Source organism: Phoxinus phoxinus (genome assembly GCF_949152265.1).
Source record: "Phoxinus phoxinus genome assembly, chromosome: 14".
In the NCBI taxonomy this organism is placed as follows: Eukaryota; Metazoa; Chordata; class Actinopteri; order Cypriniformes; family Leuciscidae; genus Phoxinus; species Phoxinus phoxinus.
Window position 1 is genome coordinate 12,671,830 of NC_136889.1, and position 22,697 is coordinate 12,694,526.

Below are 22,697 nucleotides of genomic sequence, written 5' to 3' on the forward strand. Positions count from 1 at the left end.
ACGCAGGAAACAGAAATGAGTATGCTACCGATCCTCCCTTCCCATGGCCATGGCTCAGCTACAGAGTTAAAGGCATAGTTCACCCAAATAATTTATTCATTATTTTTAATAAAGTCATAATTTACTCACTTTTTCTTTCTTCTGCTGAACACACAAAAATATATATTTTGAAGAATGTCGGAAACCAAGCAGTTGATGAACCCCATTGACTTCCATAATATTTTTTCCCCGTACTATGGAAGTCAATGGGGTCCAACAACTGTTTGGTTAACCATATTCTTTAAAATATCTTCTTTTGCATTCAGCTGGAGAAAGAAATTCATACTGATTTGGAACAACTTGAGGGTGAGTAAATTATGATTTTTTTTTCATTTTTGGGTGAAATATCCCTTCAATGCCAAGCGTAAAAAAAACTCTGTTATAATACATTAAGACATAATGGTAACTGTGCAGTCACTGCAGTTTTTCAAGATAATCTACATTGTGTTGTCAGAGAGCAATGTGGGAAGCCAGCACATAAAAATAAACTACCAAAGGAAAGTTGGCTCTATTACAAGCTCTTTAAAGACATGTAATAATGAATACAGTTTATGTATAGTCTTTCAGGTCACAGGTTAAATCTACTTGTAATGTAGAAGTGGTGTCAATAGCCGCTTAACTGTTAATCTGTGCTATCTGATGCCGATTATTACCTGACTATTGTTCATGAGTGTGATTGTGTCTAATAATCTGCAATGGAGTTCCCGTCCAAATATTAAAATATGCTTATCAGATGTCATTAGTAAACAAAAAATATTGATAAATTACTGTTCATCATAAATGCAATATAAATTAAAAACTACAATTTTACGCACTGCCTCGTAACTAGTAGACCCTGACACAATCTGCAGACTTATTTTGCATTTTCAGCACTGACACTTCGGGGAATTCTACCAAATTAATGGTACAATGTGTTAAACAGAAGACTAAGCATTTTTAAGTCTAGACAAAACATAATAATATTAGGCAAAACATTTCATAAACATGCACAAGGAATGAGGGATGTGTAGACTTTAGCACATGAATGGCATTAAAACTCACCAATGAAGCCCTTTTTAGCCAACTCAATGGTAAACCTTCTTGTGATCTTCTCCAGTTCTGTGTCCTGTGTAAGAAAAAAACAAAAACAAAAAAACATTGCGGTTAATATTATATACAATGTTTAGCATTAACAAATTATAATAATTCTAAAAACCTTTTTCTGGTTAAATCTCACTAAACAAGTCCTTAAATGAGCTTACTACATAAAAATGTTGTCTACTTGCATTAAAGGTGGGACAGTCCAATTATATACGTTTAATGGAAAGTATGTGTGTAGAGTTGGGTCTTCGTCTTTAGGCAAAAATGTCAAGAATCAATCTTGTATGACCTGCGACATCTAGGGAAAACCACTTGATCAAGTCTTGTTTTAAAAGAGATTAAAAGTCTGTTGGGGACTTTAGGATGTATAGAAAGTAATGTTTGAGTATTCATTGCTCCAGTTGTAGATAGGGAGTCTGTCATCTGAAAGTTTAACTAAATACGGCATGTGTTTAATGATAAAATACAAACTAGAGATGCACCGATTTCAATTTTCTAGGCCGATTCCGATTTCCGATTTTTCATCAAGTTTGACCTGCCGATACCGATTTTAGCCGATTCCGATTTTATTTTTTCTAACCACTTTACAACACACACAAATGTTTTTTGTCTATGTTTTCTTTAATAGAACATTTTGCATAGAATAGGCTATAGAACATTCAAACAAATAATTACTCCCGGTGTGGGAAATTCACACACATTAAAGTGAAGTGTGTTATGAAAAAAAAAACCATTTCCTTCTTTTCACATCCAATAGCCTTGTAGTATAAATATATTTCTAACACACACAAGCACACACTTATGTATAAAAACAGGGAAAAATAGGTAATAGCAATAAAATATTATAAAATAACAAATAAAATAAATAGCCTTGTAGTATAAATATATTTCTAACACACACACAGGCCTATTGCAATCACTTGTACATCAATGGCAGGTTTTTCTTCGCGAACAGAAGCATTTCTGTTTTGTCCCCAGTTGCAGGTTAACAACTGTTTCACACTGCAAACGTGAGCGGCGCGTCAACGACCGCTTCACACTGCAAAAGTGAGCGGGGCGTGAACGAGCGGCGTGTGAACGAGCGAATCGCGATTCACACTGTAAACGAGAACGGCGCGTGAACGACAGTTTCACATGGCAAACGTGAGAGGCGCGTGAACGACCGTGAGTGGCGCGTGAACGACCGCGTCAGCGTAAATGCATCACAGCAGCTGCAGCTGCAGCCGCCGGAGTATTACCAAGGGGGTAATCCATCCGCCGGAAACTGAAGCCTCCGCGGGCGCCGCCATTGTAGCAGAACTTCACCTGCTGTTAGCATCAAGGGGGTAATCCATCCGCCGGAAACTGAAGCCTCCGTGGGCGCCGCCATTATAGCAGAACTTCACCTGCTGTTAGCATTCCATTGACTCCCATTCATTTTTGCGTCACTTTGACAGCGAATAACTTTACATCTGAGTCGTCCAAAGACTCCATTTGTCCATTATTTATTTCTAAAGAAACTCGACAATGTATAAAAGGCTCCATTACCTTGTATCTTACGTTATGGCCCCGTAGAAGCCGTTTTTGTAAAATTAGGCTAACGATTGCGTCATAACTCACGCGACTCTCTGTCGCACTGTAGAGAGATTACCGTATAGACCGGCGTAGAAGCTCGCAAGCAACCGGGAGGACGTGGAGGCATTAAGTCCGATAAAGTGAAGGGAGTAGCCCACAGAGAGTGATAAAGTTGATCCTGCTGCTAGCTCATGGACAGCTAATACTCACGCTCTCCGTCTCTGTGAGATTCGGAAGGGAATGATTCAGATTTCTCTCTGCACAGCTACTAGAAGACTGACAGCTGTCAGACACGTTGCTCACGTGTTCAAGCTCAGTTTGAGCCTGCGCAGTTCGCCTGGCGATCAGGAAGTGAGTGCTTCAAATGGGCTTCACTTTTCTCCGTTGAAGTCTATGGGGTCGCTGTGTCCATCTTATATACTGTCTATGGTTAGCATTCCATTGACACCCATTCATTTTTGCGTCACTTTGACAGCGAATACCTTTACATCTGAGGCGTCCAAAGACTCCATTTGTCCATTATTTATTTCTAAAGAAACTCGACAATGTATAAAAGGCTCCATTACCTTGTACCTTACGTTATGGCCCCGTAGAAGCCGTTTTTGTAAAAATAGGCTAACGATTGCGTCATAACTCACGCGACTCTCTGTCGCACTGTAGAGAAATTACCGTATAGACCGGCGGAGAAGCTCGCAGGCAATCGGGGGAACGTGTAGGCATTAAGTCCGTTAAAGTGAAGGGAGTAGCCCACAGAGAGTGATAAAGTTGATCCTGCTGCTAGCTCATGGACAGCTAATGCTCACGCTCTCCGTCTCTGCGAGATTCGGAAGGGAATGATTCAGATTTCTCTCCGCACAGCTACTAGAAGACTGACAGCTGTCAGACACGTTGCTCACGTGTTCAAGCTCAGTTTGAGCCTGCGCAGTTCGCCTGGCGATCAGGAAGTGAGTGCTTCAAATGGGCTTCACTTTTCTCCGTTGAAGTCTATGGGGTCGCTGTGTCCATCTTATATACTGTCTATGAGTATTACTGGAAGCGTTTGTAGTACAGCGTCACAGCAGCTGCTACAAAAGTCTCGGCGCCGAAACCCGCGATTCACTGCTGCTCACGCGATGGTTCTGCTTGAAGCTCGCGCGCTTCTCTATGACCGGTTTTAAAAATCGGCATTGGTCAGAGTGATCGGCCGGTCACCGATTACGGCCGATCACGTGAAAATCGGCCGATTCCGATCACCAGCCGATCAATCGGTGCATCCCTAATACAAACAAACAAAGGACTGTCACGAACAGTGTCTTAACAGCACAGTTCTCTCTGTCAGTCAAGAAATCACAGGCAAGTGCAACGGCACTGTAATATGTTCTAGCTCTTGAAAGACACTATAACAAAAACAAAAAACAAATATAGCTGCAAGCAGCGATTACGGGCCCAAGCCGGTGGCACCGCCACCCCGGTGCCTTTAGTTACACTAAAGGCACCGGGCTGGCGCTGCCACCGGCTTGGGCCCTCCATCGCTGCTTGCAGCTATATTTATATATATATATATATATATATATATATATATATATATATATATATAAGCCGCCACCCCGTTGCCTTTCGGGTTCCTGTGCACGACAGGAAATAACGTAACCCCGCTTTGACTGTCGAGAAGAAGTCTGCTTTAGAGCTTGTATCAGTGTGAGTCTTTCTGCTCCCCTCCAAACACACACAGAAAAGGGGGGGCTGTCTGTGAGTGTGCCCTCCCTCCCTCCCCCCCCCCCCCCCACACACACACAGAGAGAGAATGGCAGGGGGAACTCTGTCAGAGAGAGACAAAACCACATTCAAACCAAAATATCTGACTTCCTGTTGGTCGGAGCTAATGACTGTAAATGAGAAAGTTGTCCGGATCGATAAGCACAATATACAGACCGAGTTTTGTGACTGTAGGTAAAAATAACCCCACCACTTTAGTCACAGTTGGTGGCGCTATAACTTTGACTCACATTAGTTACATCCATGTGATGGGCCTCTTACAGCGAGCACAATGCTGAAGTTTCATCAAGATCAATTAATGTATGAAGACGTTATAACACATCGTGTTTCTCTTTTCTCGCCATAAATTTGTTTCCTCGCCACGGCCAAACCGTTCGAGATATCAAAAAACCGTCCGCAATTTAGCATCCTCAATGTCTTGACTTCATGCTGACCGAGTTTGGTGAAGATCAAATTAAATTTCTTGGAGGAGTATATCAAATTCCAGGGGCGTGCGTTTTCATACAACCCATAATAGCCGACTTCCTGTTGGGCTGGCGTAAAACTTAGAGCACGAAAGTTGTTCGGCCCGATGAGATCTATATGTGTACCGAGTTTCATACTAATTCATGCAATATTCAGTTTGATATATGGACCAAGTTTTCGGACCCCGTTAAAGGGGGCGCTGTTGAGCCCCCCTGCCACGCCCGGGTACCAGCTTCAGCCCGGCCCTGTTGGCCGCAGGTTCTGACCTGTGTGCAAAGTTTCAAGAGTTTTCGAGCACGTTAAGGGCCCCAAAAATGCCCGAGAAGTCCCACACAGCAGAGAAAGGGTTAAAATAAAGCCCCCCCTCCTCTCTCACACACACAGACACTGAGAGAGACTGGCAAAATTCCCATCAAATCACATTCAAACCAAAATATCTGACTTCCTGTTGGTCGGAGCTAATGACTGTAAATTAGAAAGTTGTCCGGCTCGGGGAGATAAATATAAATACCGATTTTTGTTACTGTAGGTAAAACTAATACCCCATTTTTGACTAAAGGTGGCGAAAGTGACATTTTGAAAGTGACACACTTCCTGCTGCCAGTTGGTGGCGCTATAACTTTGACTCACAATAGTTACATCCATGTGATCGGCCTCTTACAACAAACACACTGCTGAAGTTTCATCAAGATCAATTAATGTATGAGGATGTTATAACACACTTCCTGTTTCCAATATTCGCCATAAATTTGTTTCCTCGCCACGGCCAAACCGTTCGAGATATCAAAAATCCCCTCGCAATTTAGCATCCTCCATGTCTTGACTTCATGCACACCGAGTTTCGTGGTCATCGGATGAATTCTCTGGGAGAAGTGTTTCAAATGCCAGAACATGCGTTTCCATACAGCCCATAATAGCTGACTTCCTGTTGGACTGGCGTAAAACTTAGAGCACGAAAGTTGTTCGGCCCGATGAGATCTATATGTGTACCGAGTTTCATATTATTACATGCAAGCGTGTTTGATATATGGACATGTTTTTGAATCCCATTCCAGGGGGCGCTGCCGAGCCCCCCTGCCACGCCCGGGTCCCAGCTTCAGTGCGGCCCTAATGGCCGCGGGTTCTGACATTTGTGCAAAGTTTCAAGAGTTTTTGAGCACGTTAAGGCCCCCAAAAGTGCCCAAAAGGTAGTAAAATAATAATAATAATAATAAATATAGCTGCAAGCAGCGATTACGGGCCCAAGCCGGTGGCACCGCCACCCTGGTGCCTTTAGTTACACTAAAGGCACCGGGCTGGCGCTGCCACCGGCTTGGGCCCTCCATCGCTGCTTGCAGCTATATTTATTTATATATATATATATATATATATATATATATATATATATATATATATAAAAAGCCGCCACCCCGTTGCCTTTCGGGTTCCTGTGCACGACGGGCAATAACGTAACCCCGCTTTGACTGTCGAGAAGAAGTCTGCTTTAGAGCTTGTATCAGTGTGAGTCTTTCTGCTCCCCTCCAAACACACACAGAAAAGGGGGGGGACTCACATTAGTTACATCCATGTGATCGCTCTCTTACAACAAACACGCTACTGAAGTTTCATCAAGATCAATAAATGTATGAAGACGTTATAACAGATCGTGTTTCTCTTTACTCGCCATAATTTCGTTTCCTCGCCACGGCCAAACTGTTCGAGATATCAAAAATCCGTCAGCAATTTAGTATCCTCAATGTCTTGTCGTCAGGCTGACCGAGTTTGGTTGCGATTGGATGAATTTTCTAGAAAGTGTGTTTCAAATTCCAGGGGCATGCGTTTTCATACCACCCACAATAGCCGACTTCCTGTTGGGCTGGCGTAAAACTTAGAGCACGAAAGTTGTTCGGCCGATGAGATCTAAATGTGTACCGAGTTTCATATTATTACATGCAAGCGTGTTTGATATACGGACAAGTGTTTGAATCCCATTCCAGGGGGCGCTGTCGAGCCCCCCTGCCACACCCGGGTACCAGCTTCAGCCTGGCCCTGATGGCCGCGGGTTCTGACCTGTGTGCAAAATTTCAAGAGTTTTCGAGCACGTTAAGGGCCCCAAAAGTGCCCGAGATTTTGCACACAGCAGAGAAAGGGTTAAACTAAACTAGCCCCCCTCCTCACACACACACACATACACAGATCCCCCCTCCCCTCCCCACCCCACACAGACAGACACACACACACAGAATGGCAGAGAGACAGAGAGAGACACAATTCACATTCAAACCACAATATCTGACTTTCTGTTGGTCGGAGCTAATGACTGTAAATTAGAAAGTTGTTCGGCTTGATAAGATCAATATACACGCTGAGTTTTGTAACTGTAGGTAAAACTATAACTAAGTTATAACACACTTTATGCATCCTTTTTTAATCATAAATTCGTTTACTCGCCACGGCCAAACCGTTCGAGATATCAAAAATCCGTCCGCAATTTAGCATCCTCCATGTCTTGACTTCATGCACACCGAGTTTCGTGGTCATCGGATGAATTCTCTGGGAGAAGTGTTTCAAATGCCAGAACATGCGTTTTCATACCACCCACAATAGCCGACTTCCTGTTGGACTGGCGTAAAACTTAGAGCACGAAAGTTGTTCGGCCCGATGAGATCTATATGTGTACCGAGTTTCATATTATTACATGCAAGCGTGTTTGATATATGGACATGTTTTTGAATCCCATTCCAGGGGGCGCTGCCGAGCCCCCCTGCCACGCCCGGGTACCAGCTTCAGTCGGGCCCTGATGGCCGCGGGTTCTGACATTTGTGCAAAGTTTCAAGAGTTTTTGAGCACGTTAAGGGCCCCAAAAGTGCCCGAGAAGTCCCACACAGCAGAGAAAGGGTTAAAATAAAGCCCCCCTCCTCTCTCACACACACAGACACTGAGAGAGACTGGCAAAATTCCCATCAAATCACATTCAAACCAAAATATCTGACTTCCTGTTGGTCGGAGCTAATGACTGTCAATTAGAAAGTTGTCCGGCTCGGGGAGATAAATATAAATACCGATTTTTGTTACTGTAGGTAAAACTAATACCCCATTTTTGACTAAAGGTGGCGCTACTGAGCCCCATACCGCGCCCGTTTCTGAAACTTCACACATGCCTAGTACCTAATAAATCTGATATGCATGTTGAGTTTCATGCAATTTGAAGCATGTTAAGAGCCTCAAATGCACCCAAAAAGAATATAAAAGTTTAAAGCGTTGCCATGGCGACAGTATTAAAGATATCAATAATCCTTTCACAGGTCTACATCTGCCGTGTGTTTACATTATACAGATGAAGTTTGAAGCAAATCGGGTAAAAATAAGAGGGTGATTTCAAAGCATTTTGAAAGTGACACACTTCCTGCTGCCAGTTGGTGGCGCTATAACTTTGACTCACAATAGTCACATCCATGTGATCGGCCTCTTACAACAAACACACTGCTGAAGTTTCATCAAGATCAGTTAATGTATGAGGATGTTATAACACACTTCCTGTTTCCAATATTCGCCATAAATTTGTTTCCTCGCCACGGCCAAACCGTTCGAGATATCAAAAATCCCCTCGCAATTTAGCATCCTCCATGTCTTGACTTCATGCACACCGAGTTTCGTGGTCATCCGATGAATTCTCTAGGACAAGTGTTTCAAATGCCAGAACATGCGTTTCCATACAGCCCATAATAGCCGACTTCCTGTTGGACTGGCGTAAAACTTAGAGCACGAAAGTTGTTCGGCCCGATGAGATCTATATGTGTATCGAGTTTCATATTATTACATGCAAGCGTGTTTGAGATATGGACATGTTTTTGAATCCCATTCCAGGGGGCGCTGGCGAGCCCCCCTGCCACGCCCGGGTCCCAGCTTCAGTGGGGCCCTGATGGCCGCAGGTTCTGACATTTGTGCAAAGTTTCAAGAGTTTTTGAGCACGTTAAGGCCCCCAAAAGTGCCCAAAAGGTAGTAAAATAATAATAATAATAATAAAGAAGAATAATAATCCGAAGAAAAACAATAGGGCCTTCGCCCTTTCAGGGCTTGGGCCCTAAATATAGCTGCAAGCAGCGATTACGGGCCCAAGCCGGTGGCACCGCCACCCTGGTGCCTTTAGTTACACTAAAGGCACCGGGCTGGCGCTGCCACCGGCTTGGGCCCTCCATCGCTGCTTGCAGCTATATTTATTTATATATATATATATATATATATATATATATATATATATATATATATATATATATATAAAGCCGCCACCCCCGTTGCCTTTCGGGTTCCTGTGCACGACGGGCAATAACGTAACCCCGCTTTGACTGTCGAGAAGAATTCTGCTTTAGAGCTTGTATCAGTGTGAGTCTTTCTGCTCCCCTCCAAACACACACAGAAAAGGGGGGGGGGGGGGCTGTCTGTGTGTGTGCCCCCCCCCCCCACACACACACACACACAGAGAGAATGGCAGGGGGAACTCTGTCAGAGAGAGACAAAACCACATTCAAACCAAAATATCTGACTTCCTGTTGGTCGGAGCTTATGACTGTAAAAGAGAAAGTTGTCCGGATCGATAAGCATAATATACAGACCGAGTTTTGTGACTTTAGGTAAAAATAACCCCCCCACTTTAGTCAAAAGTATCTTGAAAGTAACACACTTCCTGCTGCCAGTTGGTGGCGCTATAACTTTGACTCACAATAGTCACATCCATGTGATAGCCCTCTTACAACAAACACAATGCTGAAGTTTCATCAAGATCAATAAATGTATGAAGACGTTATAACACATTGTGTTTTTCTTTTCTCGCCATAACTTCGTTTCCTCGCCACGGCCAAACCATTCGAGATATCAAAAATCCGTCCGCAATTTAGCGTCCTCAATGTCTTGACTTCATGCTGACCGAGTTTGGTGAAGATCAAATAAAATTTCTTGGAGGAGTATATAAAATTCCAGGGGCGTGCGTTTTTATACAACCCATAATAGCCGACTTCCTGTTGGGCTGGCGTAAAACTTAGAGCACGAAAGTTGTTCGGCCCGATGAGATCTATATGTGTACCGAGTTTCATACTAATTCATGCAATATTCAGTTTGATATATGGACCAAGTTTTCGGACCCCGTTAAAGGGGGCGCTGTTGAGCCCCCCTGCCACGCCCGGGTACCAGCTTCAGCCCGGCCCTGATGGCCGCAGGTTCTGACCTGTGTGCAAAGTTTCAAGAGTTTTCGAGCACGTTAAGGGCCCCAAAAGTGCCCGAGAAGTCCCACACAGCAGAGAAAGGGTTAAAATGAAGCCCCCCCTCCTCTCTCACACACACAGACACTGAGAGAGACTGGCAAAATTCCCATCAAATCACATTCAAACCAAAATATCTGACTTCCTGTTGGTAGGAGCTAATGACTGTAAATTAGAAAGTTGTCCGGCTCGGGGAGATAAATATAAATACCGATTTTTGTTACTGTAGGTAAAACTAATACCCCATTTTTGACTAAAGGTGGCGCTACTGAGCCCCTTACCACGCCCGTTTCTGAAACTTTGCACAAGTGTACTAGGCAATAAATGTAAAGTGTCTGTCGAGTTTCATGCAATTTCAAGCATGCTAAGAGTCTCAAAAACTTTAAAAAAGAATATTAAAGTTTGCTGCGTTGCCATGGCAACAGTATTTAAGATATCAATAATCCTTTCACAGGTCTACATCTGCCGTGTGTTTACATTATACACATAACGTTTGAAGCAAATCGGGTAAAAATAAGAGGGTGATTTTAAAGCATTTTGAAAGTGACACACTTCCTGCTGCCAGTTGGTGGCGCTATAACTTTGACTCACAATAGTCACATCCATGTGATCGGCCTCTTACAGCGAACACACTGCTGAAGTTTCATCAAGATCAATTAATGTATGAGGATGTTATAACACACTTCCTGTTTCCAATATTCGCCATAAATTCGTTTCCTCGCCACGGCCAAACCGTTCGAGATATCAAAAATCCCCTGGCAATTTTTCATCCTCCATGTCTTGACTTCATGCACACCGAGTTTCGTGGTGATTGGTTGAATTTTCTGGGAGGAGTATTTTAAATTCCATTGCATGTGTTTTTTAAACTACGCCAAATAGCCGACTTCCTGTTGGGCTGGGGTAAAAAGTCAGAGCACGAAGGATATATGAACCGATGAGATCTATAAGTGTACCGAGTTTCATATTATTACACGCAAGCGTGTTTGATTTATGGACCAAGTTTTCGGACCGCGTTCCAGGGGGCGCTGTCGAGCCCCCCTGCCACGCCCGGGTACCAGCTTCAGTCCGGCTCTAATGGCCGCGGGTTCTGACATTTGTGCAAAGTTTCAAGAGTTTTTGAGCACGTTAAGAGACCCAAAAGTGCCCGAATAGTCGTAAGAAAAATAATAATAATAATAATAATAATAATAATAATAATAATAATAATAATAATCCGGAGGAAAACAATAGGGCCTTCGCCTTTTCAAGGCTTGGGCCCTAAATATAGCTGCAAGCAGCGATTACGGGCCCAAGCCGGTGGCACCGCCACCCTGGTGCCTTTAGTTACACTAAAGGCACCGGGCTGGCGCTGCCACCGGCTTGGGCCCTCCATCGCTGCTTGCAGCTATATTTATTTATATATATATATATATATATATATATATATATATATATATATATATATATATATATATATATATATATAAAAAGCCGCCACCCCCGTTGCCTTTCGGGTTCCTGTGCACGACGGGCAATAACGTAACCCCGCTTTGACTGTCGAGAAGAAGTCTGCTTTAGAGCTTGTATCAGTGTGAGTCTTTCTGCTCCCCTACAAACACACACAGAAAAGGGGGGGCTGTCTGTGTGTGTGCCCTCCCTCCTCCCCCCCCCCTCCTCCTCCTCCAGTATCTCACTGGACTAACACACACACACACACACACACAGAGAGAGAATGGCAGGGGGAACTCTGTCAGAGAGAGACAAAACCACATTCAAACCAAAATATCTGACTTCCTGTTGGTCGGAGCTAATGACTGTAAATGAGAAAGATGTCCGGATCGATAAGCACAATATACAGACCGAGTTTTGTGACTGTAGGTAAAAATAACCCCCCCACTTTAGTCAAAAGTATCTTGAAAGTAACACACTTCCTGCTGCCAGTTGGTGGCGCTATAACTTTGACTCACAATAGCCACATCCATGTGATCGCCCTCTTACAACAAACACACTGCTGAAGTTTCATCAAGATCAATAAATGTATGAAGACGTTATAACACATTGTGTTTTTCTTTTCTCGCCATAACTTCATTTCCTCGCCACGGCCAAACCGTTCGAGATATCAAAAATCCGTCCGCAATTTAGCGTCCTCAATGTCTTGACTTCATGCTGACCGAGTTTGGTGGCGATAGGATAATTTTTCTTGGAGGAGTATATCAAATTCCAGGGGCTTGCATTTTCATACAGCCCATAATAGCCGACTTCCTGTTGGACTGGCGTAAAACTTAGAGCACGAAAGTTGTTCGGCCCGATGATATCTAAATGTGTACCGAGTTTCATATTATTACATGCAAACGTGTTTGATATATGGACCAAGTTTTTCGGACCACGTTCAAGGGGGCGCTGTTGAGCTCCCCTGCCACGCCCGGGTACCAGCTTCAGTCCGGCTCTAATGGCCGCAGGTTCTGACCTGTGTGCAAAGTTTCAAGAGTTTTCGAGCACGTTAAGGGCCCCAAAAGTGCCCGAGAAGTCCCACACAGCAGAGAAAGGGTTAAAATAAAGCCCCCCTCCTCTCTCACACACACAGACACTGAGAGAGACTGGCAAAATTCCCATCAAATCACATTCAAACCAAAATATCTGACTTCCTGTTGGTCGGAGCTAATGACTGTAAATTAGAAAGTTGTCCGGCTCGGGGAGATAAATATAAATACCGATTTTTGTTACTGTAGGTAAAACTAATAGCCCATTTTTGACTAAAGGTGGCGCTACTGAGCCCCTCCACCGCGCCCGTTTCTGAAACTTCACACATGCCTAGTACCTAATAAATCTGATATGCATGTTGAGTTTCATGCAATTTGAAGCATGTTAAGAGCCTCAAATGCACCCAAAAAGAATATTAAAGTTTGATGCGTTGCCATGGCAACAGTATTTAAGATATCAATAATCCTTTCACAGGTCTACATCTGCCGTGTGTTTACATTATACAGATGAAGTTTGAAGCAAATCGGGTAAAAATAAGAGGGTGATTTCAAAGCATTTTGAAAGTGACACACTTCCTGCTGCCAGTTGGTGGCGCTATAACTTTGACTCACAATAGTCACATCCATGTGATCGGCCTCTTACAACAAACACACTGCTGAAGTTTCATCAAGATCAGTTAATGTATGAGGATGTTATAACACACTTCCTGTTTCCAATATTCGCCATAAATTCGTTTCCTCGCCACGGCCAAACCGTTCGAGATATCAAAAATCCCCTCGCAATTTAGCATCCTCCATGTCTTGACTTCATGCACACCGAGTTTCGTGGTCATCCGATGAATTCTCTAGGACAAGTGTTTCAAATGCCAGAACATGCGTTTCCATCCAGCCCATAATAACCGACTTCCTGTTGGACTGGCGTAAAACTTAGAGCACGAAAGTTGTTCGGCCCGATGAGATCTATATGTGTACCGAGTTTCATATTATTACATGCAAGCGTGTTTGAGATATGGACATGTTTTTGAATCCCATTCCAGGGGGCGCTGGCGAGCCCCCCTGCCACGCCCGGGTCCCAGCTTCAGTCGGGCCCTGATGGCCGCAGGTTCTGACATTTGTGCAAAGTTTCAAGAGTTTTTGAGCACGTTAAGGCCCCCAAAAGTGCCCAAAAGGTAGTAAAATAATAATAATAAAAATAATAATAAATAAATATATATATATATATATAAATATAGCTGCAAGCAGCGATTACGGGCCCAAGCCGGTGGCACTGCCACCCCAGTGCCTTTAGTTGCACTAAAGGCACCGATGTGGCGGTGCCACCGGCTTGGGCCCTCCATCGCTGCTTGCAGCTATATTTATATATATATATATATATATATATATATATATATATATAAACCGCCACCCCGGTGCCTTTAGGGTTCCTGTGCATGACGGGCAATAACGTAACTCCGCTTTGACTGTCGAGAAGAAGTCTGCTTTAGAGCTTGCATCAGTGTGGGTTCTGCAAAAGTGTGCATCGAGGGCACATATCAACCACAAAGTATGCGTGAGCACCCTTCTGAAACCTAAAATGAAAAATTAGACACCCTACAGTCTCATGGACTTATCGGACACATGAAATCAGCAGCCATTGTAAGTACACAACACCGAAAATTCCTATGAAGTGTGGTATATATATTCATTGAAATTACTGTACTTTAAAACACTTGTTTAAAAGAAAAAAAAACACATGTATACATAGTATAAAACACTAGATGGCACAATATACCTATTTTTAATAGAGTCTTTATGCCCCCCTCCCCACACACACAGACAGGGGGAGCTGTCTGTGTGTGTGCCCTGCCTCCCCTCCCCACACAGAGAGACACACACACACACACACACACACACACACACACACACACACACACTTCTTTCTGCTTCCCTCCAAACACACACAGAAAAGGGGGGGGGGGGCTGTCTGTGTGTGTGCCCTCCCTCCCTCCCCTCCCCCCCACTCCACACACACACACACACACACACAGAGAGAGAATGGCAGGGGGAACTCTGTCAGAGAGAGACAAAACCACATTCAAACCAAAATATCTGACTTCCTGTTGGTCGGAGCTAATGACTGTAAATCAGAAAGTTGTCCGGCTCGATGTGCACAATATACATACCAAGTTTTGTGACTGTAGGTAAAACTAACCCCCCCACTTTTGTCAAAAGTAACACACTTCCTGCTGCCAGTTGGTGGCGCTATAACTTTGACTCACATTAGTTACATCCATGTGATCGCTCTCTTACAACAAACACGCTACTGAAGTTTCATCAAGATCAATTAATGTATGAAGACGTTATAACACATCGTGTTTCCCTTTTCTCGCCATAATTTCGTTTCCTCGCCACGGCCAAACTGTTCGAGATATCAAAAATCCGTCAGCAATTTAGTATCCTCAATGTCTTGACTTCATGTTGACCGAGTTTGGTTGCGATTGGATGAATTTTCTAGAAAGAGTGTTTCAAATTCCAGGGGCATGCGTTTTCATACCAATCACAATAGCCGACTTCCTGTTGGGCTGGCGTAAAACTTAGAGCACGAAAGTTGTTCGGCCCGATGAGATCTAAATGTGTACCGAGTTTCATATTATTACATGCAAGCGTGTTTGATATACGGACAAGTGTTTGAATCCCATTCCAGGGGGCGCTGTCGAGACCCCCTGCCACGCCCGGGTACCAGCTTCAGCCCGGCCCTGATGGTTCTGACCTGTGTGCAAAATTTCAAGAGTTTTCGAGCACGTTAAGGGCCCCAAAAGTGCCCGAGATTTTGCACACAGCAGAGAAAGGGTTAAACTAAACTAGCCCCCCTCCTCACACACACACATACACAGATCCCCCCTCCCCTCCCCACACAGACAGACACACACACACAGAATGGCAGACAGACAGAGAGAGACACAATTCACATTCAAACCACAATATCTGACTTTCTGTTGGTCGGAGCTAATGACTGTAAATTAGAAAGTTGTCCGGATCGAAGAGAAGAATATACGTACCGAGTTTGGTTACTGTAGGTAAAACTATAACTAAGTTATAACACACTTTATGCATCCTTTTTTAATCATAAATTTGTTTCCTCGCCACGGCCAAACCGTTCGAGATATCAAAAATCCGTCCGCAATTTAGCATCCTCCATGTCTTGACTTCATGCACACCGAGTTTCGTGGTCATCGGATGAATTCTCTGGGAGAAGTGTTTCAAATGCCAGAACATGCATTTCCATACAGCCCATAATAGCCGACTTCCTGTTGGACTGGCGTAAAACTTAGAGCACGAAAGTTGTTCGGCCCGATGAGATCTATATGTGTACCGAGTTTCATATTATTACATGCAAGCGTGTTTGATATATGGACATGTTTTTGAATCCCATTCCAGGGGGCGCTGCCGAGCCCCCCTGCCACGCCCGGGTACCAGCTTCAGTCCGGCTCTAATGGCCGCGGGTTCTGACATTTGTGCAAAGTTTCAAGAGTTTTTGAGCACGTTAAGGCCCCCAAAAGTGCCCAAAAGGTAGTAAAATAATAATAATAATAATAAAGAAGAAGAAGAAGAAGAAATATATATATATATATATATATATATATATAAATATAAATAAATATAGCTGCAAGCAGCGATTACGGGCCCAAGCCGGTGGCACCGCCACCCTGGTGCCTTTAGTTACACTAAAGGCACCGGGCTGGCGCTGCCACCGGCTTGGGCCCTCCATCGCTGCTTGCAGCTATATTTATTTATATTTATATATATATATATATATATATATATATATATATATATATAAAAAGCCGCCACCCCGTTGCCTTTCGGGTTCCTGTGCACGACGGGCAATAACGTAACACCGCTTTGACTGTCGAGAAGAAGTCTGCTTTAGAGCTTGCATCAGTGTGAGTCTTTCTGCTTCCCTCCAAACACACACAGAAAAGGGGGGGGGCTGTCTGTGTGTGTGCCCTCCCTCCCTCCCTCCCCTCCCCCCCCCCCCCCCCCCCCCCCACACACACACACAGAGAATGGCAGGGGGAACTCTGTCAGAGAGAGACAAAACCACATTCAAACCAAAATATCTGACTTCCTGTTGGTCGGAGCTTATGACTGTAAATGAGAAAGTTGTCCGGATCGATAAGCACAATATAGAGACCGAGTTTTGTGACTGTAGGTAAAAATAACCCACCCACTTTAGTCAAAAGTATCTTGAAAGTAACACACTTCCTGCTGCCAGTTGGTGGCGCTATAACTTTGACTCACAATAGTCACATCCATGTGATCGCCCTCTTACAACAAACACACTGCTGAAGTTTCATCAAGATCAATAAATGTATGAAGACGTTATAACACATTGTGTTTTTCTTTTCTCGCCATAACTTCGTTTCCTCGCCACGGCCAAACCGTTCGAGATATCAAAAATCCGTCCGCAATTTAGCGTCCTCAATGTCTTGACTTCATGCTGACCGAGTTTGGTGGCGATAGGATAATTTTTCTTGGAGGAGTATATCAAATTCCAGGGGCATGCATTTTCATACAGCCCATAATAGCCGACTTCCTGTTGGACTGGCGTAAAACTTAGAGCACGAAAGTTGTTCGGCCCGATTAAATCTATATGTGTACCGAGTTTCATATTATTACATGCAAACGTGTTTGATATATGGACCAAGTTTTTCGGACCACGTTCAAGGGGGCGCTGTTGAGCTCCCCTGCCACGCCCGGGTACCAGCTTCAGGCCGGCCCTGATGGCCGCAGGTTCTGACCTGTGTGCAAAGTTTCAAGAGTTTTCGAGCACGTTAAGGGCCCCAAAAGTGCCCGAGAAGTCCCACACAGCAGAGAAAGGGTTAAAATAAAGCCCCCCTCCTCTCTCACACACACAGACACTGAGAGAGACTGGCAAAATTCCCATCAAATCACATTCAAACCAAAATATCTGACTTCCTGTTGGTCGGAGCTAATGACTGTAAATTAGAAAGTTGTCCGGCTCGGGGAGATAAATATAAATACCGATTTTTGTTACTGTAGGTAAAACTAATACCCCATTTTTGACTAAAGGTGGCGCTACTGAGCCCCTCCACCGCGCCCGTTTCTGAAACTTCACACATGCCTAGTACCTAATAAATCTGATATGCATGTTGAGTTTCATGCAATTTGAAGCATGTTAAGAGCCTCAAATGCACCCAAAAAGAATATAAAAGTTTAAAGCGTTGCCATGGCAACAGTATTTAAGATATCAATAATTCTTTCACAGGTCTACATCTGCCGTGTGTTTACATTATACAGATGAAGTTTGAAGCAAATCGGGTAAAAATAAGAGGGTGATTTCAAAGCATTTTGAAAGTGACACACTTCCTGCTGCCAGTTGGTGGCGCTATAACTTTGACTCACAATAGTCACATCCATGTGATCGGCCTCTTACAACGAACACACTGCTGAAGTTTCATCAAGATCAATTAATGTATGAGGATGTTATAACACACTTCCTGTTTCCAATATTCGCCATAAATTCGTTTCCTCGCCACGGCCAAACCGTTCGAGATATCAAAAATCCCCTCGCAATTTATCATCCTCCATGTCTTGACTTCATGCACACCGAGTTTCGTGGTCATCCGATGAATTCTCTAGGACAAGTGTTTCAAATGCCAGAACATGCGTTTCCATACAGCCCATAATAACCGACTTCCTGTTGGACTGGCGTAAAACTTAGAGCACGAAAGTTGTTCGGCCCGATGAGATCTATACGTGTACCGAGTTTCATATTATTACATGCAAGCGTGTTTGAGATATGGACATGTTTTTGAATCCCATTCCAGGGGGCGCTGGCGAGCCCCCCTGCCACGCCCGGGTCCCAGCTTCAGTCGGGCCCTAATGGCCGCAGGTTCTGACATTTGTGCAAAGTTTCAAGAGTTTTTGAGCACGTTAAGGCCCCCAAAAGTGCCCAAAAGGTAGTAATATAATAATAAATATAAATAAATATAGCTGCAAGCAGCGATTACGGGCCCAAGCCGGTGGCACCGCCACCCTGGTGCCTTTAGTTACACTAAAGGCACCGGGCTGGTGCTGCCACCGGCTTGGGCCCTCCATCGCTGCTTGCAGCTATATTTATTTATATATATATATATATATATATATATATATATATATATATATATATATATATATATATATAAAAAGCCGCCACCCCCGTTGCCTTTCGGGTTCCTGTGCACGACGGGCAATATCGTAACCCCGCTTTGACTGTCGAGAAGAAGTCTGCTTTAGAGCTTGCATCAGTGTGAGTCTTTCTGCTCCCCTCCAAACACACACAGAAAAGGGGGGGGGCTGTCTGTGTGTGTGCCCTCCCTCCCTCCCCACACACACACACACACACACACACACACACACACACACACACACACACACACACACAGAGAATGGCAGGGGGAACTCTGTCAGAGAGAGACAAAACCACATTCAAACCAAAATATCTGACTTCCTGTTGGTCGGAGCTTATGACTGTAAATGAGAAAGTTGTCCGGATCGATAAGCACAATATAGAGACCGAGTTTTGTGACTGTAGGTAAAAATAACCCACCCACTTTAGTCAAAAGTATCTTGAAAGTAACACACTTCCTGCTGCCAGTTGGTGGCGCTATAACTTTGACTCACAATAGTCACATCCATGTGATCGCCCTCTTACAACAAACACACTGCTGAAGTTTCATCAAGATCAATAAATGTATGAAGACGTTATAACACATTGTGTTTTTCTTTTCTCGCCATAACTTCGTTTCCTCGCCACGGCCAAACCGTTCGAGATATCAAAAATCCGTCCGCAATTTAGCGTCCTCAATGTCTTGACTTCATGCTGACCGAGTTTGGTGGCGATAGGATAATTTTTCTTGGAGGAGTATATCAAATTCCAGGGGCATGCATTTTCATACAGCCCATGATAGCCGACTTCCTGTTGGACTGGCGTAAAACTTAGAGCACGAAAGTTGTTCGGCCCGATTAAATCTATATGTGTACCGAGTTTCATATTATTACATGCAAACGTGTTTGATATATGGACCAAGTTTTTCGGACCACGTTCAAGGGGGCGCTGTTGAGCTCCCCTGCCACGCCCGGGTACCAGCTTCAGCCCAGCCCTGATGGCCGCAGGTTCTGACCTGTGTGCAAAGTTTCAAGAGTTTTCGAGCACGTTAAGGGCCCCAAAAGTGCCCGAGAAGTCCCACACAGCAGAGAAAGGGTTAAAATAAAGCCCCCCTCCTCTCTCACACACACAGACACTGAGAGAGACTGGCAAAATTCCCATCAAATCACATTCAAACCAAAATATCTGACTTCCTGTTGGTCGGAGCTAATGACTGTAAATTAGAAAGTTGTCCGGCTCGGGGAGATAAATATAAATACCGATTTTTGTTACTGTAGGTAAAACTAATACCCCATTTTTGACTAAAGGTGGCGCTACTGAGCCCCTTACCACGCCCGTTTCTGAAACTTCACACATGCCTAGTACCTAATAAATCTGATATGCATGTTGAGTTTCATGCAATTTGAAGCATGTTAAGAGCCTCAAATGCACCCAAAAAGAATATAAAAGTTTAAAGCGTTGCCATGGCAACAGTATTTAAGATATCAATAATTCTTTCACAGGTCTACATCTGCCGTGTGTTTACATTATACACATAAAGTTTGAAGCAAATCGGGTAAAAATAAGAGGGTGAATTCAAAGCGTTTTGAAAGTGACACACTTCCTGCTGCCAGTTGGTGGCGCTATAACTTTGACTCACAATAGTCACATCCATGCGATCGGCCTCTTACAACGAACACACTGCTGAAGTTTCATCAAGATCAATTAATGTATGAGGATGTTATAACACACTTCCTGTTTCCAATATTCGCCATAAATTTGTTTCCTCGCCACGGCCAAACCGTTCGAGATATCAAAAATCCCCTCGCAATTTATCATCCTCCATGTCTTGACTTCATGCACACCGAGTTTCGCGGTGATTGGTTGAATCGTCTAGGAGGAGTATTTTAAATTCCATTGCATGTGTTTTTTAAACTACGCCAAATAGCCGACTTCCTGTTGGGCTGGGGTAAAAAGTCAGAGCACGAAGGATATATGAACCGATGAGATCTATAAGTGTACCGAGTTTCATATTATTACACGCAAGCGTGTTTGATTTATGGACCAAGTTTTCGGACCGCGTTCCAGGGGGCGCTGTCGAGCCCCCCTGCCACGCCCGGGTACCAGCTTCAGTCCGGCTCTAATGGCCGCGGGTTCTGACATTTGTGCAAAGTTTCAAGAGTTTTTGAGCACGTTAAGGCCCCCAAAAGTGCCCAAAAGGTAGTAATATAATAATAAATATATCAATATATCACATTCAAACCAAAATATCTGACTTCCTGTTGGTCGGAGCTAATGACTGTAAATTAGAAAGTTGTCCGGCTCGAAGAGAAGAATATACGTACCGAGTTTGGTTACTGTAGATAAAACTAATACCCCATTTTTGACTAAAGGTGGCGCTACTGAGCCCCTTACCACGCCCGTTTCTGAAACTTCGCACATGTCTATTACACAATAAATGTGATATGCATGTTGAGTTTCATGCAATTTGAAGCATGTTAAGAGCCTCAAATGCATCCAAAAAGAATATAAAAGTTTAAAGCGTTGCCATGGCGACAGTATTAAAGATATCAATAATCCTTTCACAGGTCTACATCTGTCGTGTGTTTACATTATACAGATGAAGTTTGAAGCAAATCGGGTAAAAATAAGAGGGTGAATTCAAAGCATTTTGAAAGTGACACACTTCCTGCTGCCAGTTGGTGGCGCTATAACTTTGACTCACAATAGTCACATCCATGTGATCGGCCTCTTACAGCGAACACACTGCTGAAGTTTCATCAAGATCAATTAATGTATGAGGATGTTATAACACACTTCCTGTTTCCAATATTCGCCATAAATTCGTTTCCTCGCCACGGCCAAACCGTTCGAGATATCAAAAATCCCCTCGCAATTTATCATCCTCCATGTCTTGACTTCATGCACACCGAGTTTCGTGGTCATCCGATGAATTCTCTAGGACAAGTGTTTCAAATGCCAGAACATGCGTTTCCATACAGCCCATAATAGCTGACTTCCTGTTGGACTGGCGTAAAACTTAGAGCACGAAAGTTGTTCGGCCCAATGAGATCTATACGTGTACCGAGTTTCATATTATTACATGCAAGCGTGTTTGAGATATGGACATGTTTTTGAATCCCATTCCAGGGGGCGCTGTCGAGCCCCCCTGCCACGCCCGGGTCCCAGCTTCAGTCGGGCCCTAATGGCCGCGGGTTCTGACATTTGTGCAAAGTTTCAAGAGTTTTTGAGCACGTTAAGGCCCCCAAAAGTGCCCAAAAGGTAGTAATATAATAAATATATATATATATATATATATATATATATATATATATAAATATAGCTGCAAGCAGCGATTACGGGCCCAAGCCGGTGGCACCGCCACCCTGGTGCCTTTAGTTACACTAAAGGCACCGGGCTGGCGCTGCCACCGGCTTGGGCCCTCCATCGCTGCTTGCAGCTATATTTATATATATATATATATATATATATATATATATATATATATATATATATATATATATATATATATAAAAAGCCGCCACCCCGTTGCCTTTCGGGTTCCTGTGCACGACGGGCAATAACGTAACCCCGCTTTGACTGTCGAGAAGAAGTCTGCTTTAGAGCTTGCATCAGTGTGAGTTAGAGGATGGATACCCGACCCGAGCCCGACGGGACCCGCCGGTACCCGACGGGCCGGGCCGGGTTCGGACAGATATTTAGAAATGATGTTCGGGTCGGGCTCGGTCACATCAGCGCGATAAGGCATTGAACATTTTAAATTTAAAACAGCTTATGTAGGTAGCCGATGTGCCTGATGCTTTCACTTGATGCAAACGTTCGTTTTTGTGATTAAAATACATGTAAAATATTACCATAACATCCGTCTTCCTGTGTGCGGACATTTGTTTATGTAGCCGTGACAACGAAACGCGTGCATAATGTGCGCGCGCCAGGTGTTAAGAGCGCTTGTTGCTCCGC

The 22,697-nt window shown here is 43.9% G+C and overlaps 1 protein-coding gene across 1 annotated transcript in view; it reads right to left on the bottom strand.

Annotated features, from left to right (window-relative positions):
• glud1a (glutamate dehydrogenase 1a) overlaps nt 1–22,697 on the bottom strand; it is a 53,529-nt gene that overhangs the window by 8,181 nt on the left and 22,651 nt on the right. The window contains exon 4 of the mRNA XM_079636233.1: nt 1,081–1,144. Coding sequence (XP_079492359.1) covers nt 1,081–1,144 — 64 coding nt within the window. The remainder of the gene's footprint in view (nt 1–1,080; nt 1,145–22,697) is intronic.